The sequence below is a fragment of the Vicugna pacos genome, chromosome 9 (assembly GCF_048564905.1).
Source record: "Vicugna pacos chromosome 9, VicPac4, whole genome shotgun sequence".
Taxonomy (NCBI): Eukaryota; Metazoa; Chordata; class Mammalia; order Artiodactyla; family Camelidae; genus Vicugna; species Vicugna pacos.
The window spans coordinates 51,588,062-51,614,169 of NC_132995.1; the positions used below are offsets into that span (position 1 = coordinate 51,588,062).

Below are 26,108 nucleotides of genomic sequence, written 5' to 3' on the forward strand. Positions count from 1 at the left end.
AAGGTAAGTACAGCCCCTGGCATATAGTGAATACTTAGTAAACATTTGAGAAATGAGAGAAAAATAGATGGTTGTTTAGTAGCAGTTAATTTTCAGCAAGTTTAGCAACATGTATTCATCTTCTAGAAAGGTAGTTTTCCTAGACTGGTCTTTTGCTGTTTGATAGGGTTGAGTTTGTTCTTCTTATGGTTGACTTTGTGGTGTCTTATTCATGGAGACGTTCAATAAGATCCCTCTAGTGAGGTCCAGAGGGGCAGTATTGACCATACTGAATGATAAAGCATTGGTTCTTGACATGCTAATACCATGCCAGCATCCTGGGATGAAGGGGTGCAACGTGTGAGCCCATGCTGTTTTGGGGCCCGCATTTTGGAGAGCAGTCCTCTTCTGAGACAGAATTACCGACACACCAGTGTAATACCAACACAGAATTATCTGCTCTTCTCAAGGTCTCTTACCTTCAGCCTCTCAAGTCAAAGAAAAGTGGAGCAGTGAAAGAGGGGAGCTTAAAATCACCAAGAAGAATGTTTGCTAAAGAACCCTCTGGGCCCTGTGGATAAACCAGAAAACATTAGCTCCTGTGAGACAGCCAGCAACTGTGCTGCATTCCTACATGACATATTTTAAAATTAGTATGAACATACTGTCAGTTATTAATCAATGTTAATTATTTAAAAACTGTTATTAAATCCTATAGTTATAAGGGGCTTATTGGCCAGCTTTGAATTCTATGGCAGGAGTTGGCAAGCTGTGGCCCTGTCTGTTTTGCTTTTTTTAATTTTAACATTGTGTTCTGGAATAATTGTCCATTCATGCATAGTTGCAAAGAATGTACACGGAGATCCTGTGAACTCTTTGCTAAGCCTCCCTCAATGCTAACATCTTGCATAACTAGTAAAGATATCAAAACCAGGAAATTGGCATTGATGTAAACCCCAGAGTTTATTCAGATTTCACCACCTATACATGCAAGTGTGTGTGTGTGTGTGTAAATCAGCAATTTTATAATGTGTAATTTTGTGCAAAATCATCACAATGAAGATACAGAACTGTTCCATCACCACCGAGGTCTCTCATACAACCTTTTTAAAGCCATATTCTCATCCTTCACGTCTGGCAATCACTAATCTGTTCTCTTATCTCTTTAACTTTGTCAGTTATGGAATGTTGTATAGATCTACCACCTGTTTTTGTAGAACCTGTGAGCTAAGGATGGTTTCTATATTTTCAAATGGTTAAAAGAAATCTGAAGATTTTTTGACACATGAAATTATATGGAGTTCAAATAACCAGGTCCATAAATCAAGTTTCATTGGCACACAGCCACTCCCATTCATTTACAGATAGTCTGTGGCTGCTCTCACACTGCAATGGCAGAGTTGAGAGAGTAGGACCTGCAGTGGTAAAATATTTACTATCCAGCCTTTTATAGAAAATGTTCGCCAACCGCTGTCTTAGGGCATTCTCAAGCTTCCACCTGGTGCATGTGGACTGGTCGAAGATGGCTTTAATTCACTCAGCAACAGGCTGAGTGAATTAAAGCCATCACTTGGAGGTGCTAATGGAGACGCCCTCTCCTCCCATAACCATTCTCATAATGGCTGTTGAACACTTACTATGTGTCAGATATCCTCTCACTTAAGGCTCCCAGTCATTACTGAATGTAAATGTCAGACCACAACTCAGGTCTGCAGGAAATGTAACTTCGTTTTCTATAACTCAACTCAGTTTCCTTTTCTGAGCCAGCTTTCTGCCATGTGGTGAAAACCATTTCAGTCATTTTGAGCTTTACACTGCTTCCCCAGGGTAACATCTTAAATTCCTGGGGATGGGACATTTCACTGTTGATGGTCAGTGCCTCATGCTGGACCCTGCTGAGATGTCCAACACTCTGTCCAGTGCTCGTGCAGGTTGGCTGCTTCCTACCTCCTTGATTCCATCAGAAAAGCACTGTTGGGGTGGTTCCTCCTGCCATTTCTGTGCCCTTGCTAGCACCGAGGCTCATTCTGCTCCTGTCTGTCCCACAGGTTCTCATACTTGTTTGTGCACCAGGATTACCTGGAGGGCACGCTATATCGCAGTGCTGAGCTTCAACAACAATTTCTGATCACCAGTTTCTGATCCAGCAGGTCTGAAGTGGGGCTCCAGATGTTGCATTTCTAACAAGTTCCCAGTTGATGCTTATGTGGCTGGTTCTGGAACACACCTCAAGAACCACTGGTCTAAACCATGCCAGGCTCAGGGAACTCAGAAAATCTGCTTCAGGTCTGTCTGGCTGAACACACCCCAGATCCTGTCACCTTGGCTTCTCTGAGGTAAAGAGGACCCAGGTCACTCCTCTCTGCTCCAGATCCCTCTCCCCTAAAACACCTGGAGTTTTTGTATTATCCCTTTCCTACCATTTAGGGTAGTGGTTCCAAAGCTTATTGTATATTAGAATCACTTAGGTAGGGAATTTTAAAAACTACTAACGCCAAGGGCCTCTTTCTCCACCACCCCATAGTTTCTGATCTAATTATCTGGGATGTGGCCTGGACATTGGATTTTTAAAGCCCCCAGGTGATATTACTGCACAGTCAAGGTTGAAAACTACTTGTGGACAGTGATTCTCCAAGTGTGGTCCAGACCTGCAGCATCAGCATCACAGGGAACTTCTTAGAGATGCAGATTCTCAGGCCCCACCCCAGACACACCCCTAATCAGAGTCCATGGAGGTGAGGCCTAGCAACCTGTGATTGAACAAGCTCTCCTGGGGATTCTGGTCAGTCAACGGGATCAGGCCACTTGGAGAAGGGAATAGGGTTCAGGGAGTCTGCAGTCTTCTTAGCTCTTGGCACTTCTGCTCTAGTTTTCCTGTTTCCCTGGGACAGGGACTCTTTTGTCATTGAAGGAAAAGGGAAGACAGGCTCTTCTATCATTGCACTGCATACAAGATATATCATCTTATATCTGCATGTCCTAAAGATGTCATACTGTCTCCATACACTCCTTTGAGAGAGAAACATGAGGTAGAGGCTTATTAAACCACCTCTTTGCTGTGTCATCCCTCCACTGACAGAACAAATATCTAGCTGCCTGGATGTAGAAAAGGGCTTTGAGCTAAACGAATATACCTCCAAAAAATCATTGCTTAATATTTCACAAATTTATGCTCCACACAACTCCTCAAGGTAGGTGGTTTTAAGTATTCAAGGAGACTGAGGTTTGAGAGTTTAAGTGGTCTGCTTGGATTCTAAATCTCAATGGGATGCTTTTGACGCCAGAGCTTGAAGGGTTAAAAATCCTCCTACTCTTTAGTCTTGCCCAATCTCAAAAATCTCCAAGCCTTTTCTTTTGTCCTCAGGACTGTGGGCTGTGGTCAACAATGCCGGGATATTTAGCTATCCAGTTGATGGAGAGCTCACTCCCATGACTGAGTACAAGCGATGCATGGCTGTGAACTTCTTCGGGACTGTGGAAGTCACAAAGGCATTTTTGCCTCTTCTTAGGAAATCCAAGGGGAGGCTGGTGAACATCAGTAGCCTGGCAGGTAAGTTGGCCTTTTCCCACAAGGTTGTGGGCGGCAATCATGCAAGATGTGGCTCACTGCGTTCTTTGTGGGCTGAACGAGAAAGCGTGACACTCAGACAGGGTTGGGTCAAGATTAGTCAATTTGTGTATTTACTGTTGATCTTAATACAATATGACCTTTCTTCCCTCTCAAATGGTTTCATGTACTGACTTTTACCCACCTTCTAACTCATCTATTCATTCCTGGGGATTATAGGGTTCTTACCTATTTTCACAGCGTGACTGCTGACACACAAGCTTCCTAGATTTGGACACACGGTTAATGTCAGCATGACAGGTAATCCGTTTTCAACCCTCCTTGAATTTGCACACTCTGTCGCATTTGCCTGTAAGATGAGTAGGCAGATATCTTCACTCTGCTGGCACCATCAGAGCCTTGCATCTCAGTTGGCTGCCTGCTAGTATTTTCCGTAAGATTATTCCCATTGTTTTGCCATCTCAAGGCAGTTGAGTCAGGGTGTGACATTCGGTGACTCATCTCTCTCCACTTCAAAGAACAAGTTAGTCAACAACTTGAGTCAAGGTTTTAAAGACCTCCCTTCCATAAAAGATGTCCACGTATGTGATGTTGCATTCTTTCTTCTAGAACAGACATTTTCAAACTGGGGTTCCTCAGAGCCTTACTCAGCTTTGAGTGATGTCCATGGGGTTCTTTTGGGCCACTGCATGGGTGAGAGGAAATCCAAGGAGGTGGACTTGGGACTCCAGGATCCTGCCTTCACACAGAGGAATTCCACTTTTCACTGTTGAATCAGTTGGTTCCAAGGAAGATTTTCTTTTCAATAAAAAGTCCAATTATTTATTTATTTATTCATTCATTCATTTATTCATTCTTTGTGGGTTTGTTTGTTTGTTTTCTTTAAAATGGGGGAAGGAGGTTCTTTGTATTTTCTAGACAATTATTTTTGTCCCTCAAATGTTCTTTCCTGGATTTAACTTAGCAACTTCCTTGAACTCAACTGCTCTGTGACTGTGTCACCAGCATCGCTTGTTGGCCTGAAGAAGGAAGAAAGGGAGGAAGAAAGGAAGGAGGAAGGAAGAGAGAGATGGAGGAGGAGAAAGGATGGGGAGAGAGAAGTCTAAGTCTCTGGTTAAGAGCAACCAGTATTGCATTTTAACTTCCATGAGAACCTCAAAATATTTCCAATTTTTTCGCTACCTTGCTAAAGCAAATAAATTTTGAGAAAACACATTTGCAATATTCCACCCTTATCTTTCTTCTGAACTTAGCCTTTATATTTTTGACCTCTGTGGAAACATGACCTTTCTCAGTTCCCTGGTACGATCTGGTACTTCTGGGAAAGTCCACATGCTCCTTTGCCTCACTCATTCAACAAATATTTACTGAAATGCCTTCTCCTTGACACAGTGACAAAGAAGTTTTTCTTGTTTTTCTTTTTATCCTCAACTTTGAGCAGCTTATCCATTCACAAGATTTTACTTTATTTACCACTAATATGCACACTATCTGCTATAGGCCCAGGATCTGGCATGTAGTAGAAACTTAATTAATAAATGAAGGAATCCAAGTGTGCAAATGAATGAATGGGCAAGTGGCGAATTTACAATAGAGGATGCCCATTCATACATCTTCAACTTGGGTTCTAAAACTTTTTCTAAACCAAGACTTTGTACTGTCTTGCCACATATTTCCATTGGAGAAAAATGTCTGAGGGTTAAAATAAGTCACACATCTCACTCCTATTCTCACCCCTGGACATGCAAATTCTTTACATCCAGCCTTACTATTTCCATTCCATTACCCTAACATTATCACCAAGTCAACATGTCTGGAGTCAAACTTGCTACCAGCAATTCATCACTTGCTCTCCTGACTTCTTTCTGTTCTTCTGGTCTTGTAGGTTTCAGAGCTTTGAGCCTTGGATTTGTTTCTCCCCGTGCCTTTCTCTCCTTTCTCCCACCCAGTCAGTCACTAAGATGTATCGAGTCTTTCCTCACCCCATCCTTCTTTGAATCCTTACATTCCAGAGAAACTCTAGAAATAGGTTCATTTTCAGGACTCAGAAATGACACAAGGTATTATATAAAGTTGTTAAAATGATATGAAAATAGGACATATGGGAGGTATCTGTATCTGACAGGGCAAGTGTTTGTAAGAAGCCAGGAGCACAGATCTTAAATCATGCTTACAATTTCCCTCTTTGACAAAGAGCAGAGGAGTTCAGCAGAATCCCTAGCACTTTGCTGATGAGAGTTTTGCAGAACAGTGGAAAGGTTTTGAGCAAGGGGATAAGAAGCTAGACTATAACACAAGAATCAGAAGTCAAGGCATGCATAAAATATAATATATAACCGATCATGAATCCACAGCAATTAACATCCAGTGTGATGCCAACTTGATGATGTGTCTTGTGGCAAAGTTAAGGTAATAGTAATTTTGGAAAATGTGCCTATCTGGGAGTTCATCCTGGTCTTTTCCTCATTTTGAAGAAGAGGGTATGGAGAGAGAGGGAGAGGCAGCCTGTCACTAATAAATGTTCTCCAGAAGGAGCTCATGGTTGCCCTGACCCACCAGGTTGTCTTGAGCTTGGCACCTCTGCCACCTTTTGTATGATAAGGATGTCAGTGGTGCAGATTTATCATGAAAGTTTGCATCAGCCAGGAGGAACTGAGCTGGAACTTATAACTGTTCTAGTTATCCATTGCTGCATGGCAAATCACCTCAAAGGAAGTGTCGCAGGATGCTGCCAGTAGGCAACTGCTCTGGTAGAATAGTGGTTTCTCAAATATGTGTGTGTCATAATCCCTGAAACCTGGAATATGTGACCTTACCTGGCAAAAGGGACTTTGCAGATATGATTGTGGTAAGGATCTTGAGAGGCAGAGAGTATCTAGGTGTGTCTGATGCAGTTATAAGAATCCTTAAAAGTGGGAGGCAGAAGGGTCAGAATCAAAGAGAGGTTGGAAGATGAAGGAAGGGGTCATGAGCCAAAGAAGGCAGGTGATTTCTAGAAGCTGGAAAAGTCAGGGGAGCTTAGACACTCTGGAAGGAATGCAGCCTGGCTAACACCTTGATTTTAGCCCAGTGAGACTTCTGATCTTCCGAACTGTAAAATAATTCTTGTGTATTGTTTAAGCCACTAAGTTTGTGGTGATTTATCACAGCAGCAATAGAAAAATAATACACCTGGGTTGGCTGGGATATTAGGTCAAATACTGCTGGCTCATCCCTGTTTCTTTAAAGGTGGATGGACGATGCATCTGCCCTTCCTCATTGCCGTTTCTCCCCATCAATTCCTGCTGCAATGATAAGTGCATGTTTTAGTCCTCAATTTGGCTCTTTCTGTTAACATTTAATTATCTCTGATAAACAACTTGTCACATGCACTTAATTTCCTCTTCCAAACATTTTCCTTTTCTCCAAACTCTGACACCCATTCCTTCCACCTTTATGCAACTCAGGGCCCTGTGGTCAGCTTTTTCTCATTCTTCACATCATGTTGAATCAGCATGTTGAATCAGCACTTCATTACATCCCCACCAAAGCAAAGCCAACTTCAGAAAGCATACATTTTCTTCAAGACTTTGTGCAAAGATGGAAGACAGGGTTATATATCCTATACCACAAAACCCATTTTAGTTAACATCCCTTTTGGAAGCTTCTTTTCTCCTTCCAAAAGTCTCCAGTTGCCAGCCACCTCTTCTCTGGTCACCTCTCATTCCTCCACCTGCTCCTTGCTGGCTCCAAAATCTTTTCTCATTCATCTTTGTAAGGCTTATTCCTGTTGTAGCATGTATCAGAACTTCATTCCTTTTTAAAGCTGAATAATATTCCATTGTATGGATTGACCACATCTTGCTTATCTATTCATCAGTTGATGGACATTGGATTGTTTCTACTTTTTGGCTATTATGAATAATACTGCTATGAACATTTATGTACAAGTTTTTGTGTGCACATTGAAAATTCTATGTAATAGTTAGCTCTATTACTGTCATCTTCTGTGTCTTTGGGTAAATCCCTTAAACTCTCAGTGCTTTGCTTTTTCATATTTTAAAACAGAGTTGATGAGGGTAATAATAGGACCTACCTCCAAGGACATTTATGACCATTAAGTACACTTAGAACTGATGTTAAAACATGCAGAGCAGCCCCTGGCATACAGTAGACATCTAAATAAATATGAATATTAGGAAGCATCCATTAGGCTTCAGGCACTTGTTGGATGCTGTCAGATATATGATCCCAATACCCTGCCTGGTAAGGATTAGTATCCTTATTTTGGAGTTATGAAAACCAGTGTTCAGAAGAGTTAAGCGACCGGCTCTTCAGGTAGAATTGGAATTTGAACTTTGACCGCATGTTCAGATACACCAACTCAGTGTCCCACTAATTCAGCTGGATCATGTGTTACCACCATGTCAACTACAAGGCCATGAGCTGCAGGGGCTCTTCCCAAAGTATCACTGCCACCATTTTCCTCTCCCTGCCTACTCCACTGCTAGATGTTCACTCCAGGTTCACTGCCATTCCCGGATGGAAAAAGGGTCAACATAATCACTCCTGTGAATGGAAGATTCCAGGATTGAGGCAAGGCAGAAACATTGCCTCTTTAAATACTTCTCTATTGACAAAAGAGTCAATCACATTATGAATACACTGTTCCCTCCCATGTCTCCCATCCCTAAAGATAGGAACAAGAAACAGAAAGAGTAAGAGAGATATGTAGCTATGCAGGTAGAATCAGGCTTCACAAAGGAGAGAAAGCCAGGGAGCAGAGTGGGGATAAACTGCCTAGGTGTTGATTCTGTCTTTCCCACTGAGTGACCCAGGACAAAATTCTCAACCTGAGTTGCAGTTTCCTCATTTTACAAAGGGGATGATAGTAATTGTTTCTTCTTAGGGCCATAGTGAGATGAGATGAAATGCCTTGGGTTTAAGTATCAGCCTTGCACCTGGTATATAGTAGAGTTAGAGACCCAAAAGCCATTCACCATGATGTGAGAAGTCAAAGCTGCGATTTGCTTCCTTAAAACTCTCACAATAGCCAGGGGTGGTGTAGGGCCAGGGGGAGAGGGCAGAGCAAGATTGAGTGAACTTCCTTATGCTGAGTTGTATTAGATGCTTACACACCTAAAGTCAGTCAGTTCTAACCTCTGCAGGATGCAGATGTTAATTCCTTTTTAGCTCTAGCCCATCCTAACCCAGGATCATCCATCTGGTAAGCAATGGAGTCAGGGTTGGTAACTGGGTCTGTTTTACTCCAAATTTCATGCTCCTTTCACTTTTCTAGACTGTTAAACAAGAATATACCAGGCAAACAGTAGGGGTACAACACAGACCCTAACTCTAGTACGTTTAAGCAATGATTAGGAAGTCTTAGCAATTTAGTTCTGTCTCCTACACCAGTGCTTCTCAGACATTAATTTATATAGTGGTCACGTGGGGATCTTGTTAAAATGCAGAATTTGACTGAGTTGGTCTGAGACGGGCCTGAGATTGTGTATTTCTATAACTAGTTCCTAAGTGAATACTGAGTCCTACTATGGACAACTTTCTAATGCATCAAACTTCAGATGCATTAGAGTCACCAGGAAGGCTACTTAAAAACAACTGCAGGAAATCAAAACTATGTAGCTATGCATAATGAGATAATGTTTTATACCCAGTAGGATGGCTATAATCAAAAAACCAGAAAATGACACTTGATGGCAAGGGTGTGAAGAAATTGGAACTCTCCCAAATTGCTGGTGGGAATATAAAATGGTGCAACCTCTGTGGGAAACATATGGCAGTTCCCCAATAAATTAAACACAGGGTTACAATATGACCAAGCAAATCTACTCCTAAGTGTACACTCAGGAGAACAGAAAACAGGTGTTCAAACAAAAACTCATACATGGGTACTCAAAGCATCATTTTTTATAATAGCCAGAGATGGAAACAACCCAAATGTCCATCAGCTGACAAACTGATAAATAAAATGTGGTCTATCCATACAATGGAATATTACTAGTCCATTAAAAGGAATGAAGCCTTGATACACTGAAGGGTGAACCTTGAAAAGATTATGGTAAGTGACAGAAGATAGACACAAAGTCACATCTTGGATGATCCTATTTATGTGAAATGTCCAAAGCAGGCAAACTCATAGAGACAGAAAGCATATTAGTGGCCGTCAGGGGCTGGGGAGAAAGTGCATGATAAGTGACTGCTTAATGGGTATTTGGGGCACTGAGAATATAATAGAACTAGATAGTGGTGTTGGTTGCACAATACTGTAAATGGACAAAATGCCACTGAATTGTACGCCTTAAAATGGTTAAATGGTGAATTTTATGCTTTATGTATTTTTCCACAATAAGAAAAAAGTTCTGCCCCACCCCTAGAATTTCTGATTCAATAGGTCTAGAAAGTGATCTGAGGACTTGAACTTCTAAGATTCCCAGTTGCTGACGCTGGTTCTCAACCACACTTTGAACAAGGTCCCAGGCATTGATTCTGATACTGAACAGCTTGTTGAATTCCCAGAGGTTGTCAGAATGACATGGGAACAATCAGAAGATATTAATCTCAAATTTCTGCTAACCATGGCTAAAGGAGATTGGCAAACCTGTCTCTGCTGGGAGCAGGTGGATGGTTTGGGTTCTTGAGCTTGGCAAGTTTCAATAAAGGAAATGACTCTATTACTTGAGCTGACTCCAATTGACCTTGGAGGAGGCAGAAACTGACTGGGAGCCCTCATTACATTCTTCTGAGGCAAGATCATGCAAGTTCTGGCTTGGGAAGGTAGTAGAGAATGAGAAAGCTGTGTGGGCATGGAACCCTGGTACCTCTATAAAAGTATCCTGCACCCAGTTCCATGGTGGGAAGGGGGAGTTTCTTCCACACCAACAAGCAGTGCCCAGATACTAGCAGGCTGTCCCACAATTCAAATCTGACACCAACTACCTGGAGATAGCATAAGATCCCACAGATTAAGGGGCCAGTCTTATAAGACTGTCCCCCTCATCCCCACCCTGGATGCTGATCTCAAGTCCAGGTTATCACCCATGCTTCTAACCAACAGGCTATAGTTCAGAGGTACCAACTACCCCCTCCTTGGGTTCCATTAATTTGCTAGAGAGGCTCAAAGAACTAAGGAAAAATGTTTACTCACTGGATTTCCAGTTTATTACAAAGGATATTAAAGGATACAAAATCAACAGCCAGATGGAGAGATACACAGAGCAAGGCCCAGGGAGAGGGTGCAATGAATGCTCCCATGCTCTCTGAAGGGGCCACTCTCCCTGAATCTCATGCATTCACTAATGTGGAAATTCTCCCAGCTGCCTCCTTTTGGGTTTTTATGGAGGCTTCACTAAAGAGGCAGGACTGACTAAATCATTAGCCATTGTTGATGGATCTTAATCTCCAGCTCCTCTTCCTTCCCTGGAGGTGCAAGTAGGTGTGAGATTAGAAATTCCAACCCTCTAATCATTTGATTGGCTCCACTGGCAACCAGCCTCCCCTCCCTTAGGTGAAGTCCAAGTTGCCTCATTAACATAACAACAGGCCACATTAACCTTTGCCTCTCATCACTTAGGAAATTCCCAGGGTTTTAGAAAATCTGTGCGAGAAACAGCGACGATGACCAAAGATATATTTCTTATTATAAATCGAAGTATCACAGCCGACCTATACAGCCTCAGGCTGAAAAGTTGCAATGTTCCTGTCCCCTGTTGAATACTTGTGAATAGCGCATTCCCTTAAAGAGCCCTTTCTTTTTCCATAATTCCTACGGGACCATATGTGAGTTTTAGGTCAGGAAAAAGGGGATCTCCAGGTAGGTGCTGATCATTACAGCTTCAGAACATGTTTGAGGCACTGTGTTACCTCAGAGGACATCAGGCACATTTGACGGGTAGAGCCTTGGGAAACGTCACTAACGTTACTTATGCGGCACCAAAGGAGTCAAGCAAAGACCAGGACTGAGCCCCCGGGGTGGGGGGAGGGGAGAGAGAGGCCCTCTATGGTTTTGTAAGCTCCAAAGTTATAACTTCAAGTCTCCCTCAGCTTTAGCCACGGCCAACAGGGCACCATAAGGTCAAAGGAAAGACAGTGGCCGCCAGAGCGATCAGAAACGTGAATGCTGAGTTTATTCTTGCTAGGGAACAGGTTCACTGAGTAGTTCCCTGAGGCAGAAAACCTGGGTGGCGGGGACTGGTATCTTCTGGGAGAGGGTGGGATGCTGCTTTCACGGTGGCTACACTAAGTAAGGAGAGACAGTTTCCAATTATGAAGGATGAAAAGAGTCCATAGGTCCGTTCGTGGTTGGTTAAAACAGGTCCCATTGTGACTGGGCGTTCTGTTAAGTCACTTAATAACAGGTCACCTCGAGTTCTGAGCCGTTTATCAGCACTGGCTACTTAGAATCAACTGCAGGGAAACCCAGCATTCATTCAATTTTGATACCTCCCAAACAAGGACTGCTCCAAAGGTAAAGTTTTGCCTTTACATTAGCTACATCCATGATAGGGGTGTGTGTGAGACGGAGTGAGAAAGAAGGAGATTGCCACTTTAAATTTGGTTGCAGCCTTGGCAGAAAATGTTTGAAAGCTCTAGCTTTCTTAGGGGGCTTATCTCATCTTTTAACGAACGTTTCAGATGAGCCGGGCCTTGATTTCTGAGCCTCCCATGCCAAACTTAAAAAAACCTTACACTTTAATTTTATTTATCAAAATGTTAGGCTACCTTATGACCTTGGTACAGCCGAAGACCTACATGGGAGCTAGTTAATGCTCCCAATTTAAGCATGTCTTAATGGGCGTATGCATTTTTCTACTCCGCCATCTTCTCCGTCTCCCCCGGCCGTATGCATTTTTAAAGTTTTTATTTGGAAATAATTATAGATTCACAGGAAGTTGCAAGGAACTGTAGAGGGAAGTCCAACTGTTCACCCTTCACCCAGCCTCCCCTAATGATAACATTTTGCGTAACTATAGTACGATATCAAAACCATGTAACTGACGCTGGTACAATGCACAGAGCTTATTCAGATTTCACCAGTTATATGTGCACTTATTTATGTGTGTTTATAGTTCTGTGCAGTTTTATCATATATATAGCTTCCTGTAACCACGAACACAACCAAAATACAGAACGGCTCCATCATCACAAGGATCCCCTGAGATACCACTTTTATGGCCACATCCATGCCCTCACCCCATCCCCAATTCCTGGCAACCATGAATCTGTTCTCCATCTCTATAATTTTATTTCAAGAATATCATATACATGCAATTCCATGGTATGTAACCTTTTGAGACCGGCTTTCAATCAATATAATTTGAAGGGAATATATTTTGACTAAGGCAAACACAGCTCAAAAGCAAACAAAACCAAACAAAAAAACACCTTCTTCCTGCAGCACAGCATTAGAAAGTCTCTTTTAATTTCAGTCTCTTGAAATACAACGTATCTTACCCCTCACACCTGTAAGACTTAGATCAAGGATAAAACAGCACTGCCAGGTCATTACTCAACTTCTGAGATCACACGAGCCTTCCATATCCAAAACAGAAATCTGTTTTTTCAGGTCCCAAGCTGTATTAACACGTCCGTGTCCAGAGGACAGAAATAACTGGAAAAACTTCAGAGATGTTCTTTAGAATTGTTTAACAACCCTATCTTTTCATTAGAATCACCTGAGGGAGCTTTCAACATCCCAGCACCAGTGGAATAATAGGAAGCTCTAAAAGGGAGCTTGCTTTGTGCCAAACACCATTCTAATACTTTAATTCATTTAATGTTGACAACAACACTGTGATGCATGTATTGTCATTATTCTTAATTTACAGATTTAAAGACCAAGGCACATAAACATAAAACAACTTTATCTTTTTCCTGATTTTAATTGATGCTACTAATCAAGCAGAGCTGGTATTTGAACACAGGCCGTGTTGGCTCCAGAACTGGCCTCTTAACTGCTGCCCTTTTCTGCTAACCTGCCTTCCAGCTGGCCAGAATCACCTCATCTCTAAAAACCGTAGAGAATTAAGAACAATCTAACCCCACAAACTGGGTTGCAACTTTAAACAAGTTGCTTGAACTTCTTTGGCCTTTTTAACCAGTAAAAGGAAGAAATTGGATTTTGAACTCTAAGATTTCGTGAAACTATGTAAGAACCAGCTGGTTGTATGTGCCAAGACAGGAACCAGGTTTAATGTTTTGTGCCACATATTGTATTGAAATTTCATCAGTGAAGCCTCAGGACTCTTCCTTTTAAGTGAAAGGGCCAAACCTCAAACTAACTTAAACAAAGAGGGGAAAAGGAACTTATTAGCTTATCAATTGGCTGGAACCAAGATGCCAGATGGGATCATGGTAACTCTCCCCTACCTCCACTCCCTGTTTTCCTCCTCAACCCCCACCTCCAGTCTTCTGACCGCCCCTTTTCACTCCTCAATTTCCTTTGCTTACCTTCTCCTGGTGTGGTAGCAAAAATGCCCCCTGGGAATTTCACTGTTCCACCATCACCACACTTAAGTAGCCAGGAATAAACAATAAAACCATCTCCCTTCCATGATCTATATCGGGGCTCTGGCTCAGTGTAGATAGGTCACATGCCCAGCCCAATCTCCATGTTCAGGGGATGGGATACTATGATTGGTCATTCTGTTCTCTTAGTGAGGGCAGAACCATTGACTAACAGCCTTCCTACAAAGACAGGGAGGTAAGGATAAGTATGTCCCAAAAGGAAGTTATGTGAGCCAGACCGAAGCTTTAATAATAATGTAAGAATAATGATGATACTTGGCATTAGCTGTTCTAGGTATCTCTACTTCAATGCCTGTGCTCCCTGACCCCAGTTTTATTGAGATATAATTGGCATACAACATTGTATTAGTTTAAGGTGTACCACATAATGATTTATATGTATATTGTGAAATGATTACCACAATAAAGTTAGTTAACATCCATCACCTCACAGTTATAATTTTTTTTCTTGTGATAAGAACTTTTAAGATTTACTCTCTGAACTTTCAAATATACAACACAGTATTGCTAACTATAGTCACTATGCTATACATTACCTCCTCAGAACTGATTTATGTTATTAAGTGAAGTTTGTACCTTTTGACCACCTTTATCCATTTCCCCACCCCCTAACCCTCACTTCTGGAAACCACTAATTTGCTCTCTATATCCATTAATTTGTTTGTTTGTTTGTTTGTTTGTTTTGAAGATTCCACGTATAAGGGAGATCCCACAGTATTTCTTTGTCTGACTTATTTCACTTAGCATAATGCCTTCAAGGTCCATCCATGTTGTTGCAATTGGCAGAAATGGCAATTTTTTTATGGCCAAATAATATTTTATTATATATACATGTACCACATTTTCTTTATCTGCCCATCCTTTGATGGACACTTAAATCATTCCTATTGTAAATAATGCTGCAATGAATGTAGGAGTGCAGATACTATGCTGTTTTTGATAGAAATTTTTATTGAGATCATTATAGACTTACTAAAAGTCATAAGGAAGAATAAGAGAGATCTTGTGTTCCCTTTACCCAGTGTCCTCTAATGGTAAGATTTTGCAGAAGTATAGTACAATGTTATAACCTGCATACTGATAATGATCTAATTCACCAATTTTATTCATATTTCCCCAGTTTTCCTTGTACTTGTATGTGTATTTGGCTCCCTACATTTTGTCATCCCATTTTCTTTTTAATTGCATTGTATGGCTTTCAGATTGAGGCTAGAAAGTCAAATTCAAGGCATGTTTCATTAAGTGGCTGGAAATGGCCAATGTCTCTACTAAGATTGGCCTTTAAGAAACCAGATCACGGTCATTACCGTCACGCTTTGCCAGTAGGCAGGAATGAGCTCAGTGTTTCACGGGGGTCCAGGAAGAGGTAGCTGAAAGCCTACCTAGGAACGCGGGTTTGTTCTACCCACTGCATGGTGTAAGGTGATGACTTAAATATCCCTCATTAAATGATCCTTAATAAATGTTAGATGTGGGCTGAGCCACGTTTTGTGGTCTCAGATGCTCATGTTGCAAACTTTAACTTTTGGATAGAGGTAGGACTCAGGCATGAGAGCTCAGGATAGGAAGATGTTCTCCCATGGATGAAGCATGTTAGAAGGGTAACCAACAGAAGAATTAAAGGGACTCTGGTAGGGAAAAGAAATCATTTACAAATTTCTGAAGTCAGAAGAATAAAGATGAGCACATTTGCAAAACTAGACTCATGTCTGGTTTGGTAAAAACCACTGAAGTCTAGAAAAGCTGATGGAACTGGGATGCATGGAAAGGTAAGACCAGGGAACACTGGAGGTCTTTCACCCACCCCTAGATAGTTGTGCAAATGTCTTGGAGGTTTTAGGCAGAGCAGAATACCCATGAAATCATCTTTGGCATTCACTGAAATGCCTCTGTGTGTCTTCTCCTTTTCTGTCTCTTACAAGGACACCTATCATTGGATTTAGGGCCCATCTGAATCCAGGGTGGTCTCATCATGAGATTTGTACCTTAATTACATCTGCAGAGATCATTATTCCAAATGTCATTCCACTTTTCTACCTTCCATAGCTCATCCCTCACAGCTGGTCCAATGAGAGACCCAGTGTAAGGCTCAATCTCTCCCAGCTTCTGGAAGAAATGTAATTTAGGGGGAATAAAAGCATCTGCCCCTAGCCCTAGTTAGCCCTCCTGGAATAAGCTATTTCTCAAACCCTGTTTTGTGTTTTTTTTAATCACAAACCTATTATTTTACAGTTCTATATTGTGGACATCTGAAATGAGTCCCACTGGTCTTAAATCAGTGTTTGGGCAGGGCTGCAATCCTTCTAAGGGCTTTAGGAGCAATCCATTTCCTTGTTTTTTCTAAGTGTTAGAGGCTGCCTGCATCCTTGGCTCATGGTCCCATTTCTCTGTCTTCAACTCCAGCAACACTGGGCCATCTCTCTCATTCTAATGCTCTTCTCTCCCCTCTTTCAATTACAAGAAGGCTTTTGATTACATTGGGCCCAACTGGATAATCCAGGCTACTCTACTCATCTGAAGGGCTGTTGATTAGCAACCTTAATTCCATTTGCAACCTTAATTCCCCCTTTTCCATATAAGCTAATATATTTATAGGTTCCAGAGATTAGGCGTGGTTGTCTTTGGGGGACTATTATTCTGCCTGTCATATTTCTCCTTCATATTTTCCATCTGTGTCCCTAGTGATTTCCTCAGATCTAGGTTCTAGGTAACAAATTCTCTTCTTAACTGTGTTTAAACTACCATCTAATTTGTCTACTGAGTTTTTTTTTTTTTAAGTATGGTTGATTTACAATATTGTGTTCATTTCAGGTATACAGCAAAGTCATTCAGATTATTCAGTCATTCATATATATTTCAGATTATTTTCCATTATACATTATTACAAGATATTGAATACAGTTCCCTGCACTATATAGTCAATCTTTGTTGCTTATCTGTTTTATGTATAGTCATTTGTATCTGCTAATCCATACTTCTAATTTATCCCTCCTTCACTCCCTTTCCCCTTTAGTAACCATAAGTTTGTTTTATGTCAGTGAGTCTGTTTCTGTTTTGCTTATAGATTCATTTGTATTATTTTTTTAGATTCCACGTATAAGTGATATCATACAATATTTGTCTTTCTCTATCTGACTTTGCTAACTATAATATTCTCCAGGTCCATCCATGTTGCTGCGAATGGCAATATTTCATTCTTTTTATGGCTGAGTAATATTAACATTCCTTTGTGTATATATATATCACATCTTCTTAAATCTGTTGTTGGGCACTTGGGTTTTTTCTATGTCTTGGCTATTGTAAATAGTGCTGCTATGAACATTGGAGTGCTTTTATCTTTCTAAATTAGAGTTATCTTTTTTGGATATATATCCAGGAGCGGGATCACATTCTATGGTAGCTCTATTTTTAGTTTTTTAAGGAATCTACATACTGTTTTCCATAGTAGCTGCACCAGTTTACATTCCCTCTAACAGTATAGTACAGTTCTCTTTTCTCCACACTCTCTCCAGCATTGATTATCTGTAGACTTTCTGATGATAGCCATTCTGACTGGTCACACCCTCTTACAGAGATGCCCCACAGTTCACCATGGTGTGTGTTACTCCTTGTTGCAACAAATATTAAACCCAATTTATTCAACTATAAGCTTCAATGGGCTGAATATTGCCTCCCTGCCCCTCCTTCCCCAAAGATAAACCCACCTAGAACCTTAGGATGTAGGTCGGCCAAGTTGGAAGGTCAGAAGCTAGGGAGGATGCCCTTTATCCCACCCAAATCACATTTAGCTTAGAAGCTGGGAGAGATTGAGCACTTGATGTGTCATTGGACCATTTGTGATGGGGGCAGTCATGGAAAGCAGAAGCAAAGGAAGCCAGACAATAGTGTGACCAAGAATATATGCTCCCCTGGGTACGGAGGGCCCTTATCTTCCTTGTCTGCCTTTGTCACCACTGATACCAAATCCTGACATGCAATAGGTGCTTAAATACTTAGTGGATGAGCAAATGAAAACATCAGATCTGATTTTTTTTTTCTCTCCCATTATTCCCATAGGAGCGATCCCAATGGAGAGGCTGGCAGCCTATAGCTCATCTAAGGCGGCTCTGACCATGTTTTCAGCAGTCTTGAGACAAGAGCTATCCAACTGGGGAGTTAAAGTCTCTGTTATCCAGCCTGGAGGCTTCCAAACGAGTAGGTGTCTGAATCTAAGAGCCTTGGAGTGTTCATTCTGAAGGGATGCTGAAGGTCCTTTATCCTGACAGAGCTCAAGCCAAACCCCTCAGTGGTTGACCAAAGAGAGTTTGGGATGGGTGGGCTCTTTTAGCATAGATGGGCAAGTGCCAGGTCCTGCACTGAATGGTTGGTTGCTCCCCTGACGCCTTTCACCAAGGAATTAAGTTTTGATGTCATATTTTTTTTAAACACCACCTCATCCCTTCTGAAGGATATGACTCACTGACGCACCTCTTTCTACCCTGGGAGAAGATGGCCATCCTCTCCTCTCCTCTCTCTGAAATTCTGGACTCTGGGCAAATGCAGATGACCCCTGTGGCTCAGTCATTAGTTCTGGGTCATCAAACATTTAATTGGTGATTTAAGTGAAGATGTAAAAAAACATGTATAACTGAAGACACACACTGGGAGGGATTGCTAACATACTGAAGAACAAATCCTAGAGGTCTGAATATTCACCCAAAGCACAACATAAAAATCTAAAAGAAAAGAGTGTTGCAGGAGAATGGGGCTTGAGACAATGGTCACGTTCCCCGTCTCAGGCAAGTCCCTGGGACGTACCATCAAGTGAGGGTCCTTGGCTTCACGCAGGAAAGAATTCAAGAGCAAGCCATAGTAAAGTGAAAGCTAATTTAGTTAGACAGATAGACATTTCATAGGCAGAATATGGACCACCTCTGAAGGTGAGAGTGGCCCTAGCGTGCCGGGGTGGTTAGTTTTTATGGGCTGGGTAATTTCATATACCAACAAGTGGGAGGATTATTCCAACTGTTTTGGGGAAGGAGTGAGGATTTCCAGGAATTGGGCCACTGCCCACTTTTTGGCCTTTTAAAGTCAGCCTCAGAGCTGTCATGGCTCCTGTGGGTTTGTCATTTAGCATGCTGTTGTATTACAATGAGTGTGAGACCTTCCAAGTTCTACTGGAAGTTGAATCTTCCACCATCTTGGGCCTAGTTGGTTCTAAACAGTATTTGTCCTATCCTCAAAGTCTGTGTCATTCTTTTAATGGTTGTGCCCTTATCCTTCCCCTCCTGTCTCAAGGGGAACTTTGTCTTGAAGCATTCGGCAGCTTGGATCTCAGAGAGCTGTCTAGGAGAAGCATGAAGACTCAGTGAAAGGGCTCTTCTAGGAAGGAGACCCAGAGAAAGACACCTGGGCCACTCAGGTTGAGAGGCTGTAGGAATGGACAGTAGGAATGGAGGGAAGAAGATGTCTTGAGAGGGGTTTCCAACCTGGGGACTCCCTGGGCCAGGAGGAGAGCTGAAGGGAGTTGATGGAGAAGGGTGGGTCAAAGATGAAGCCAAATATGGCAGTGTGAGAGACCAAGAGAGAAAAGCTGGCTGACAGCTAGTGTAAGAGGAAAATAATGAATTTGATTTTGGGCAGGATCAAGGGTTTGGTGACACAGCCAAGGACAACTTCCAATACACAGATGTAAGATTCTGTTTGGATCAGAGAGCAACCCTGCATTTAAGTTAGAATTTCAAGGACTCATCAAAATTGTCATAGCCAACATTTTGGGGGAGCAGTTCTTACTGGGGACTAGCTACTTCCTATACATTCTTTCCTGATGTTGATCTTATTTTTTTATTGAGAAATCTATCATATACACACATAGTTTAAGTTTTTATAAAAAATTCATGTACTTAACATCCAGATCAAAAACATTTCCAGCTCCCAGAAGCCCCCATGTGATCCTCTGCAGTCTTAACCCTCTCATCCCTTCAACATGTAATCTCTCCTAATTTTTGTAACAATTGTTTATTTGCTATTCCTTTCAATGTTCCATCCATATATGCATCCCCAAACAACAGTTTGGCTTTACTGGTTTTTGAACTTTGAATGGAATCAACGTGGATGTGTTCTTTTGTTTCTGGCTTCTTTCATCTAACATTGTATTTTCACAATTCACCTCTGTTGGGTGTAGGTTATTCATTTAAATTGCCATATAGTTTTCTGTGAATACGCAACAATTTTTCTACTATTGATGGGATATTTGGGTCACTTTTGGACCATTGTGAACAATGCAGCTATGGACCTTCTGGTACATATCCTATGGTGCATGTGTATGTGATTTTTTCCTATGACACAGCCAGGAGTGAAATGACTTGATCATAGATCTTAATTGCCTTCAACTTTACTGGATAATTCCAAAGTGTTTCCTTAAAAATTGTTCCAATTTTACTCCCTCTCTTTCCATATGTCTTCAGCTGCACCACAACCCTGAGGACACTGAGATGGGGTAGGTAATAAATAGCACACCATGATGGTGGGGAATTTGAAACCAGGTCTCTAGGTACTGTGCCTGGTTCTTACTTTTATACCATGCTGCCCTCAGCTTCAAGCTGATATTTGATGGGCTCTTGAAAGACAAGAGACCAGACAGTGGAGGGCTGAGGACTTACATTTGGAGAATGATGTTGGAAGTGGGGGGACAAGAAAAAGAATTTCTAGGGACACAAAGAGCTTCTGAAGAAATTTGAGGTGACATACCAGATTTTTGTTTTTGCTGCCCTGCAAGACAAAGAGCTAAAACATGTTGCATGCTTAGCAGATTTTAAGATTTGACATGCATAATCTCACTTAGTCCTCACCTATGAGGTAGGCATTATAATATTCCCATCTTGTAGGTAGAAAACTGAGGCTCAGAGAAGTTAAGGAATTTCCCAAGCCACAGACCTGATATGAGGCAGGGATGGGATTTGGATCCAGATCATCTTAACAATTTTATTGTGTGTAGCCCCAGAGTGGCAGGGGATGGGCAAGTGTGTGTCAAAAATAGCAGATGAAGGTTGACAAAAGACTGGTGGCTTTGTCATCAAGAAAGAGAGGTTTGGGAATTCTAAACAGGGTACCCACAAGAGTGGTTAGAAAGTCCATGAGGTGATTAAAGAGGAAGGAAGTGGAGAGGAAAAGGAATCCCCCGGTGAAAGTAGAGTCTGGGGGAAAAGATGCTGGAGGAACAATAGTTCACGCAAATATATTTTTCAAGACTTACAAGCCTCCAGGGTAGTAATTGTCAGGGTAATCATTTCTTTAAGTCTGGTGTGGTGACTTCATGTAAAAAAATGAGCAATTGAAACTCTGTTTGCATTTCCATGAGTATAATTGGATTTCACTGGCTTACATTCATAGTGAGGCTCCCCTCAATGCCAGCCACCCCACAGTCCTGATATCCAGAAGTTACCCAAGCTAGCAAACAAGATTCATCCCCACAGCAATCCCTGAGCAATCACACACTTTGTCGGAGGAAATGTGGGTGGCCGCAACCTTTCTGCAAAGTAATCTGGCAGTGGCTGCTAAAATTCAAAATGTGTGTGTTTTTTGACCAGGCAGCCACACTTTGGGGACTGTAGCCTACAGAAGCCAACACTGAAATACAAAAGGATGTACTGTGCAAGGCTGCTGATGGCAGTGTCTCCTGGTATGGTTAAACCCAGGAACAGCTGGGAAGTCCTTTGATAGAGAAGCGGTCACTAAAGGTGCTCAGTGGAAAATTCTGCTGCTCTGGTTTAAAACTATAGCCATTGCCAGGAGGCAGGTCTGTGTCTTATTACTAAGCAATCAGACAAAAAAACAAAACAAAAAAACACAAACAATAAAAGCAAGTTCCTGGTAAATACATACAGTATGATTCTTTTTTGTTTTTTTTTGTTTGTTTCTGGTAAAACAAAATTAACCAAAGCCAAACATGTGTATATATGTTTGTATGAACAAGAAGGGAATGTAGAATGACTCACAGAACTGTAAGTTACCTCCAGAGACTGATTTTAAAAACATATGCATCTCATTGTTATTATTTATACAATGACCAGAAATTGCTGCTATATTTTATAGTAAATATATGGATATTATTAAATTTTATATAATAGACAAGAATTTACTTCCACATTAAATATATGTTTATATATTTAATCACATTTATATATTAAAACTTAAATGCAGATTTAAATTAAGTTTAATATATTATTTAAAATGAAATTAAAATTATATATTCATGAAATAGACAAAATGATGTTCAACATTATATATTTAATTTCATACATAGAAGCAGGCGTTACTGCTATACTTTTAAAAATGATATGTGTATGTATGTGTACATATATTATCTAGGTATATACATATTTTATAGATAACCTATATTATGTACATTATATTTTATATTGTATATAATAGTCATGAAAAGATATGTATTAGAATGTTCGTGGCAGCACTATTCATGAGCCTCAAGTTGAAAACAACCCAAATGCCCATCACAGTATAATAAATAAATAATTTATGGCATAATTATGGAATGGAAAGCTATTGACCATATAATACATGGATAAATCTCACAATATAACATATGATTCCATTTATATAATGTCTAAAGTTAGGCAAAACTACTTTATTCTGTTCTTCAGGACTGTGGCTACTGGAAAGGCAACAGAAGCTGGCTTGTCCATTTCTTGATTTGGTTGCTGGTTATGTGAGCTATTCAGTTTGTGGAAACCTAGTCATCTGTGCACTGTTATGTAATGTATGTTTAAAAGAATATAATAAATACCATTGTAAAGTACATACTTGAAAAGGTGTTTGGGAACGTCCTTCCCAACAGAAGCCAATTCACACGGGCCTTCTTCCCAACTAGGGTTGGTAGGACATGCCTGTTGTGGCCTCCCCAGCATCTGAGCCTCTCTTTTATCTGCATCCCAGATATCGCAGGCACGAGTGACATGTGGGACAAGCTGGAGAAGAGCATCCTGGACCACCTCCCCACTGACGTGCAAGAGGACTATGGCCAGGACTACATCCATAGGCAACGCAATTATTTAAGATTGATCAACAACTTCTCTGATCCGAACATCTCCCCTGTACTCCTGGACATCCATCATGCCATCTCTGCTAAGAGCCCCTGTGCATTTTATGCACCAGGGAAAATGACTTATCCATGGATCTATTTTGTTTCCTTTAGCCCTACTGGCATATTTGATTATTTTGCCAAAAAAAATCATGGCCATGGAAGGATCATGCCCAGAGCTTTAAGCAAGCCTAATGGGAAGAATGAGGCCATATAGGCAAATAAGTGGGAAATGTTGTAGTCTTGGAATGAAAGGGATTCTGAGCTTCCCATTAAAGTTGTGGCTTCCTACCTGCATCTCCTGTGAACTTTGTTGGTTGAACAGGACTTACTCGAGGGTGGAAATGACCACTGTGGAGAGCATTAATTGGGTTTAGTTTGCACTGGATACATTTCAGATATTCTTTCATCTGGTTCTCATCAGAGAATGGAGTAGGCATCTTTACCCCTACTTAATAGGTAAGGGAATTAAGGATCAGAGACATTAAGTTTCTAGTTCATTGTCACACAGCTAGAAAAAGGCAGAGCTAGAATTGAAATCCAATTTGGATTCCATTGCCTGCCAGGAGAGGAGGAAGAGAAAGAGAGATGAAGAGTAAAAGGAGAGAGGGAAGGGAGACGAGGAGGAGGAAATGACAAGGAACACAGTCAAATCAAGTCTTTCTCACTGTGTGTTGATATCCCACTGTAACTACTGCATCCAAGGTACTGTATATTATCAGTGCTCTGTGCATCTCTTCTCCTTTCCTCTACCAGAAGCCATGGGGATAATAGGATGAGGCCTTCCATCTCAAGCAGGGACCCCGTGGCCTTTTGGCAGACACAGGGCATGTGACTGTTTGAATTGGTGACCTAGTAACCATCCTTGGTGTCTCCACCTGAGCATCCAGGATGGAAAAGCCAGCATTATTACGTGGAGAAGCCCCACTGTAGGGAATGTCAGATACTAAGAGAAGTATAGCCAAGTTCACCTGGGGGAGGCAAAAGAGGAGGAGCTGGTGAAAACAGAGGGCATGAAAGGAACTATAAAAACTAGCAGCTTCACATGAGGGAAGCAGAGGTCCAGACATTTTGCTCATTGCAAACCGTTTTTTTTCCAGAACGTGAAGGTTCTTTTTCTATTTTCCAACCCCATGGAGATTTTGGGAGAGTAGATCAACTGACAATGCTCTGCAATTTTCTCCCAAAGAAAATAGTAACAATATAGTGAGATAAATAATTATAAAATATTAATACAATACATTTTAAATGGCTGGTCATGCTGACTGTCCGGTGGTTCTACACCATTGCTTTAGGGCAGAACAGAAAGAAAAGGAAAAACAAAACAAAACATGTTTTAAGTGTTGATTTCCAAAACAGGCACTTTTTGGAGATAAGAGTTACAAAGCTCAGGGCTTCCATTTGCATGATTCACATATTGAGAGAACACAGTTTTTATACAACCTGCTGTCCAAAGGAGGACTCAGGATTGTGTGTTTCACTATAAGCCAGTGGTTCTCAAAGTGTGGTCCCTGGACTTGCAGAATCAGTGCCATCTGAGGACAGTTGACCTAAAACAATAAAACAGCCAGTTATTATTTTACCAGCAAAATGAATTTATTCATGAACAGCAAAGAATTGCTATTCAGGACATGCAATCTATGGTGAACCACAGGCAGGTCCAGAGAAGACAGAGGACCATTCTTTTAAAAAGGAGGGAATTGGGAGGAGCTGTTATAAACAAAAAGTCCATTAGAGGAAACTGCGGTTCAAAGTGCAGTGGGTTTTCATTGGCTGAGCTGTGACAGTCTCTCATTGGTTGGGATATTTCCCAGCAAAGAGATATTCCTCCTTCCTTCTGCTGCTAGTAAAGTAGTAATCTTTTTCCTGTTGGGTCTGCAGTTGTAGTCATGCATGAGGGCACCCCCTTCTGGCCTCCTGACTCCATTTAAAATGAGGTTTCTGTTTATTAATTTTCACAGAACCTATTATATATGCATGTTCTCAGGAGCCAAGGCAATTGTACTTTAGGTTTTTATGACTGCTGTAACAAATTATGAAAAACTTAGCAGCTTAAACAACATACACTTATTGTTTTACAGTTCTAGAAGTCAGTATTCTGAAATGGGTCTTACAGGGCTAAAGTAAATGTGAGAGCTGTGTTCCTTCTGGAGGCTCTAGTGGAGAATTCATTTCTTGCCTTTTCTGGTTTGCAAAGGCCTCCTGTATTTCTTTGCTTGTGGCTGCATCACTCCAGCCTCTGCTTCCCTCATCTCATCTCCTTCTCTGACTTTGACGCTCCTGCCTCACTGTTACAAGGACCCTTGTGATGATATTGGACCCACACAGATAATCCAGGATTATCTCCCTGTCTCAAGACCCTTAATCATGTCTGCAAAGTCCTTTTTCCCAAGTGAGGTCACATATGCACAGGTTTCAGGGATTCGTGTGCTATTATCATTATCATTATCATTATTATTATCATTATCATTATCATTATCATTTGCCATTACATCAGGCCATTATTCTACCAACCATGTCTACTGAATCAGAAACTCTGGGGGTGGGCCCTGCAACTTGCATTGTAATCAGCCCCCTAGGAGATGCACACCCAAGTTTGAGAACCCCTCACGACTGGCTAGTAGAACAGTGTTAGGTACACTGCGTCCAGTCTGGTGACACATCTTGTCCTGGAACATCACAAAATTTATTTACCATATTGCAAAATACGGAGATGACTGAAGTGAGAATATCAGCTTACCATGGGAAACAGGAAGATCAACAAAGAGACACAAAGCTTTTGTTTTGAATTATTTGTTCTTCCCAGTTTGTTCCATCCATGTGAGAGTGTTCTGGCCACCAGGTAATTGCCCTGGGAATTTCACCACAGAGGTAATTTTGTTTAGCTCCACTTTCTGTTCTTCCTCTTATTCTGATAATAGGTAACGATTCGCTGCTGGATATCTTGCAGCTTCTCTCTTT

General features: G+C 41.3%; 2 protein-coding genes across 2 annotated transcripts in view; one reads left to right on the top strand and one right to left on the bottom strand.

The window, feature by feature from the left end:
- The window catches only part of HSD17B2 (hydroxysteroid 17-beta dehydrogenase 2), a 55,503-nt gene extending 32,062 nt beyond the window's left edge, over positions 1-23,441 (top strand). Inside the window, exons 3-5 of the mRNA XM_006207524.3 lie at positions 3,344-3,529; positions 18,128-18,265; positions 23,003-23,441. Coding sequence (XP_006207586.1) covers positions 3,344-3,529; positions 18,128-18,265; positions 23,003-23,364 — 686 coding nt within the window. The 3' untranslated portion in view covers positions 23,365-23,441. The remainder of the gene's footprint in view (positions 1-3,343; positions 3,530-18,127; positions 18,266-23,002) is intronic.
- Positions 23,442-24,477: 1,036 nt separating this feature from the next.
- MPHOSPH6 (M-phase phosphoprotein 6) overlaps positions 24,478-26,108 on the bottom strand; it is a 31,295-nt gene continuing 29,664 nt past the window's right edge. Inside the window, exon 6 of the mRNA XM_015241952.3 lies at positions 24,478-24,697. The gene's annotated coding sequence lies outside the window, so the exon portion shown is untranslated. The remainder of the gene's footprint in view (positions 24,698-26,108) is intronic.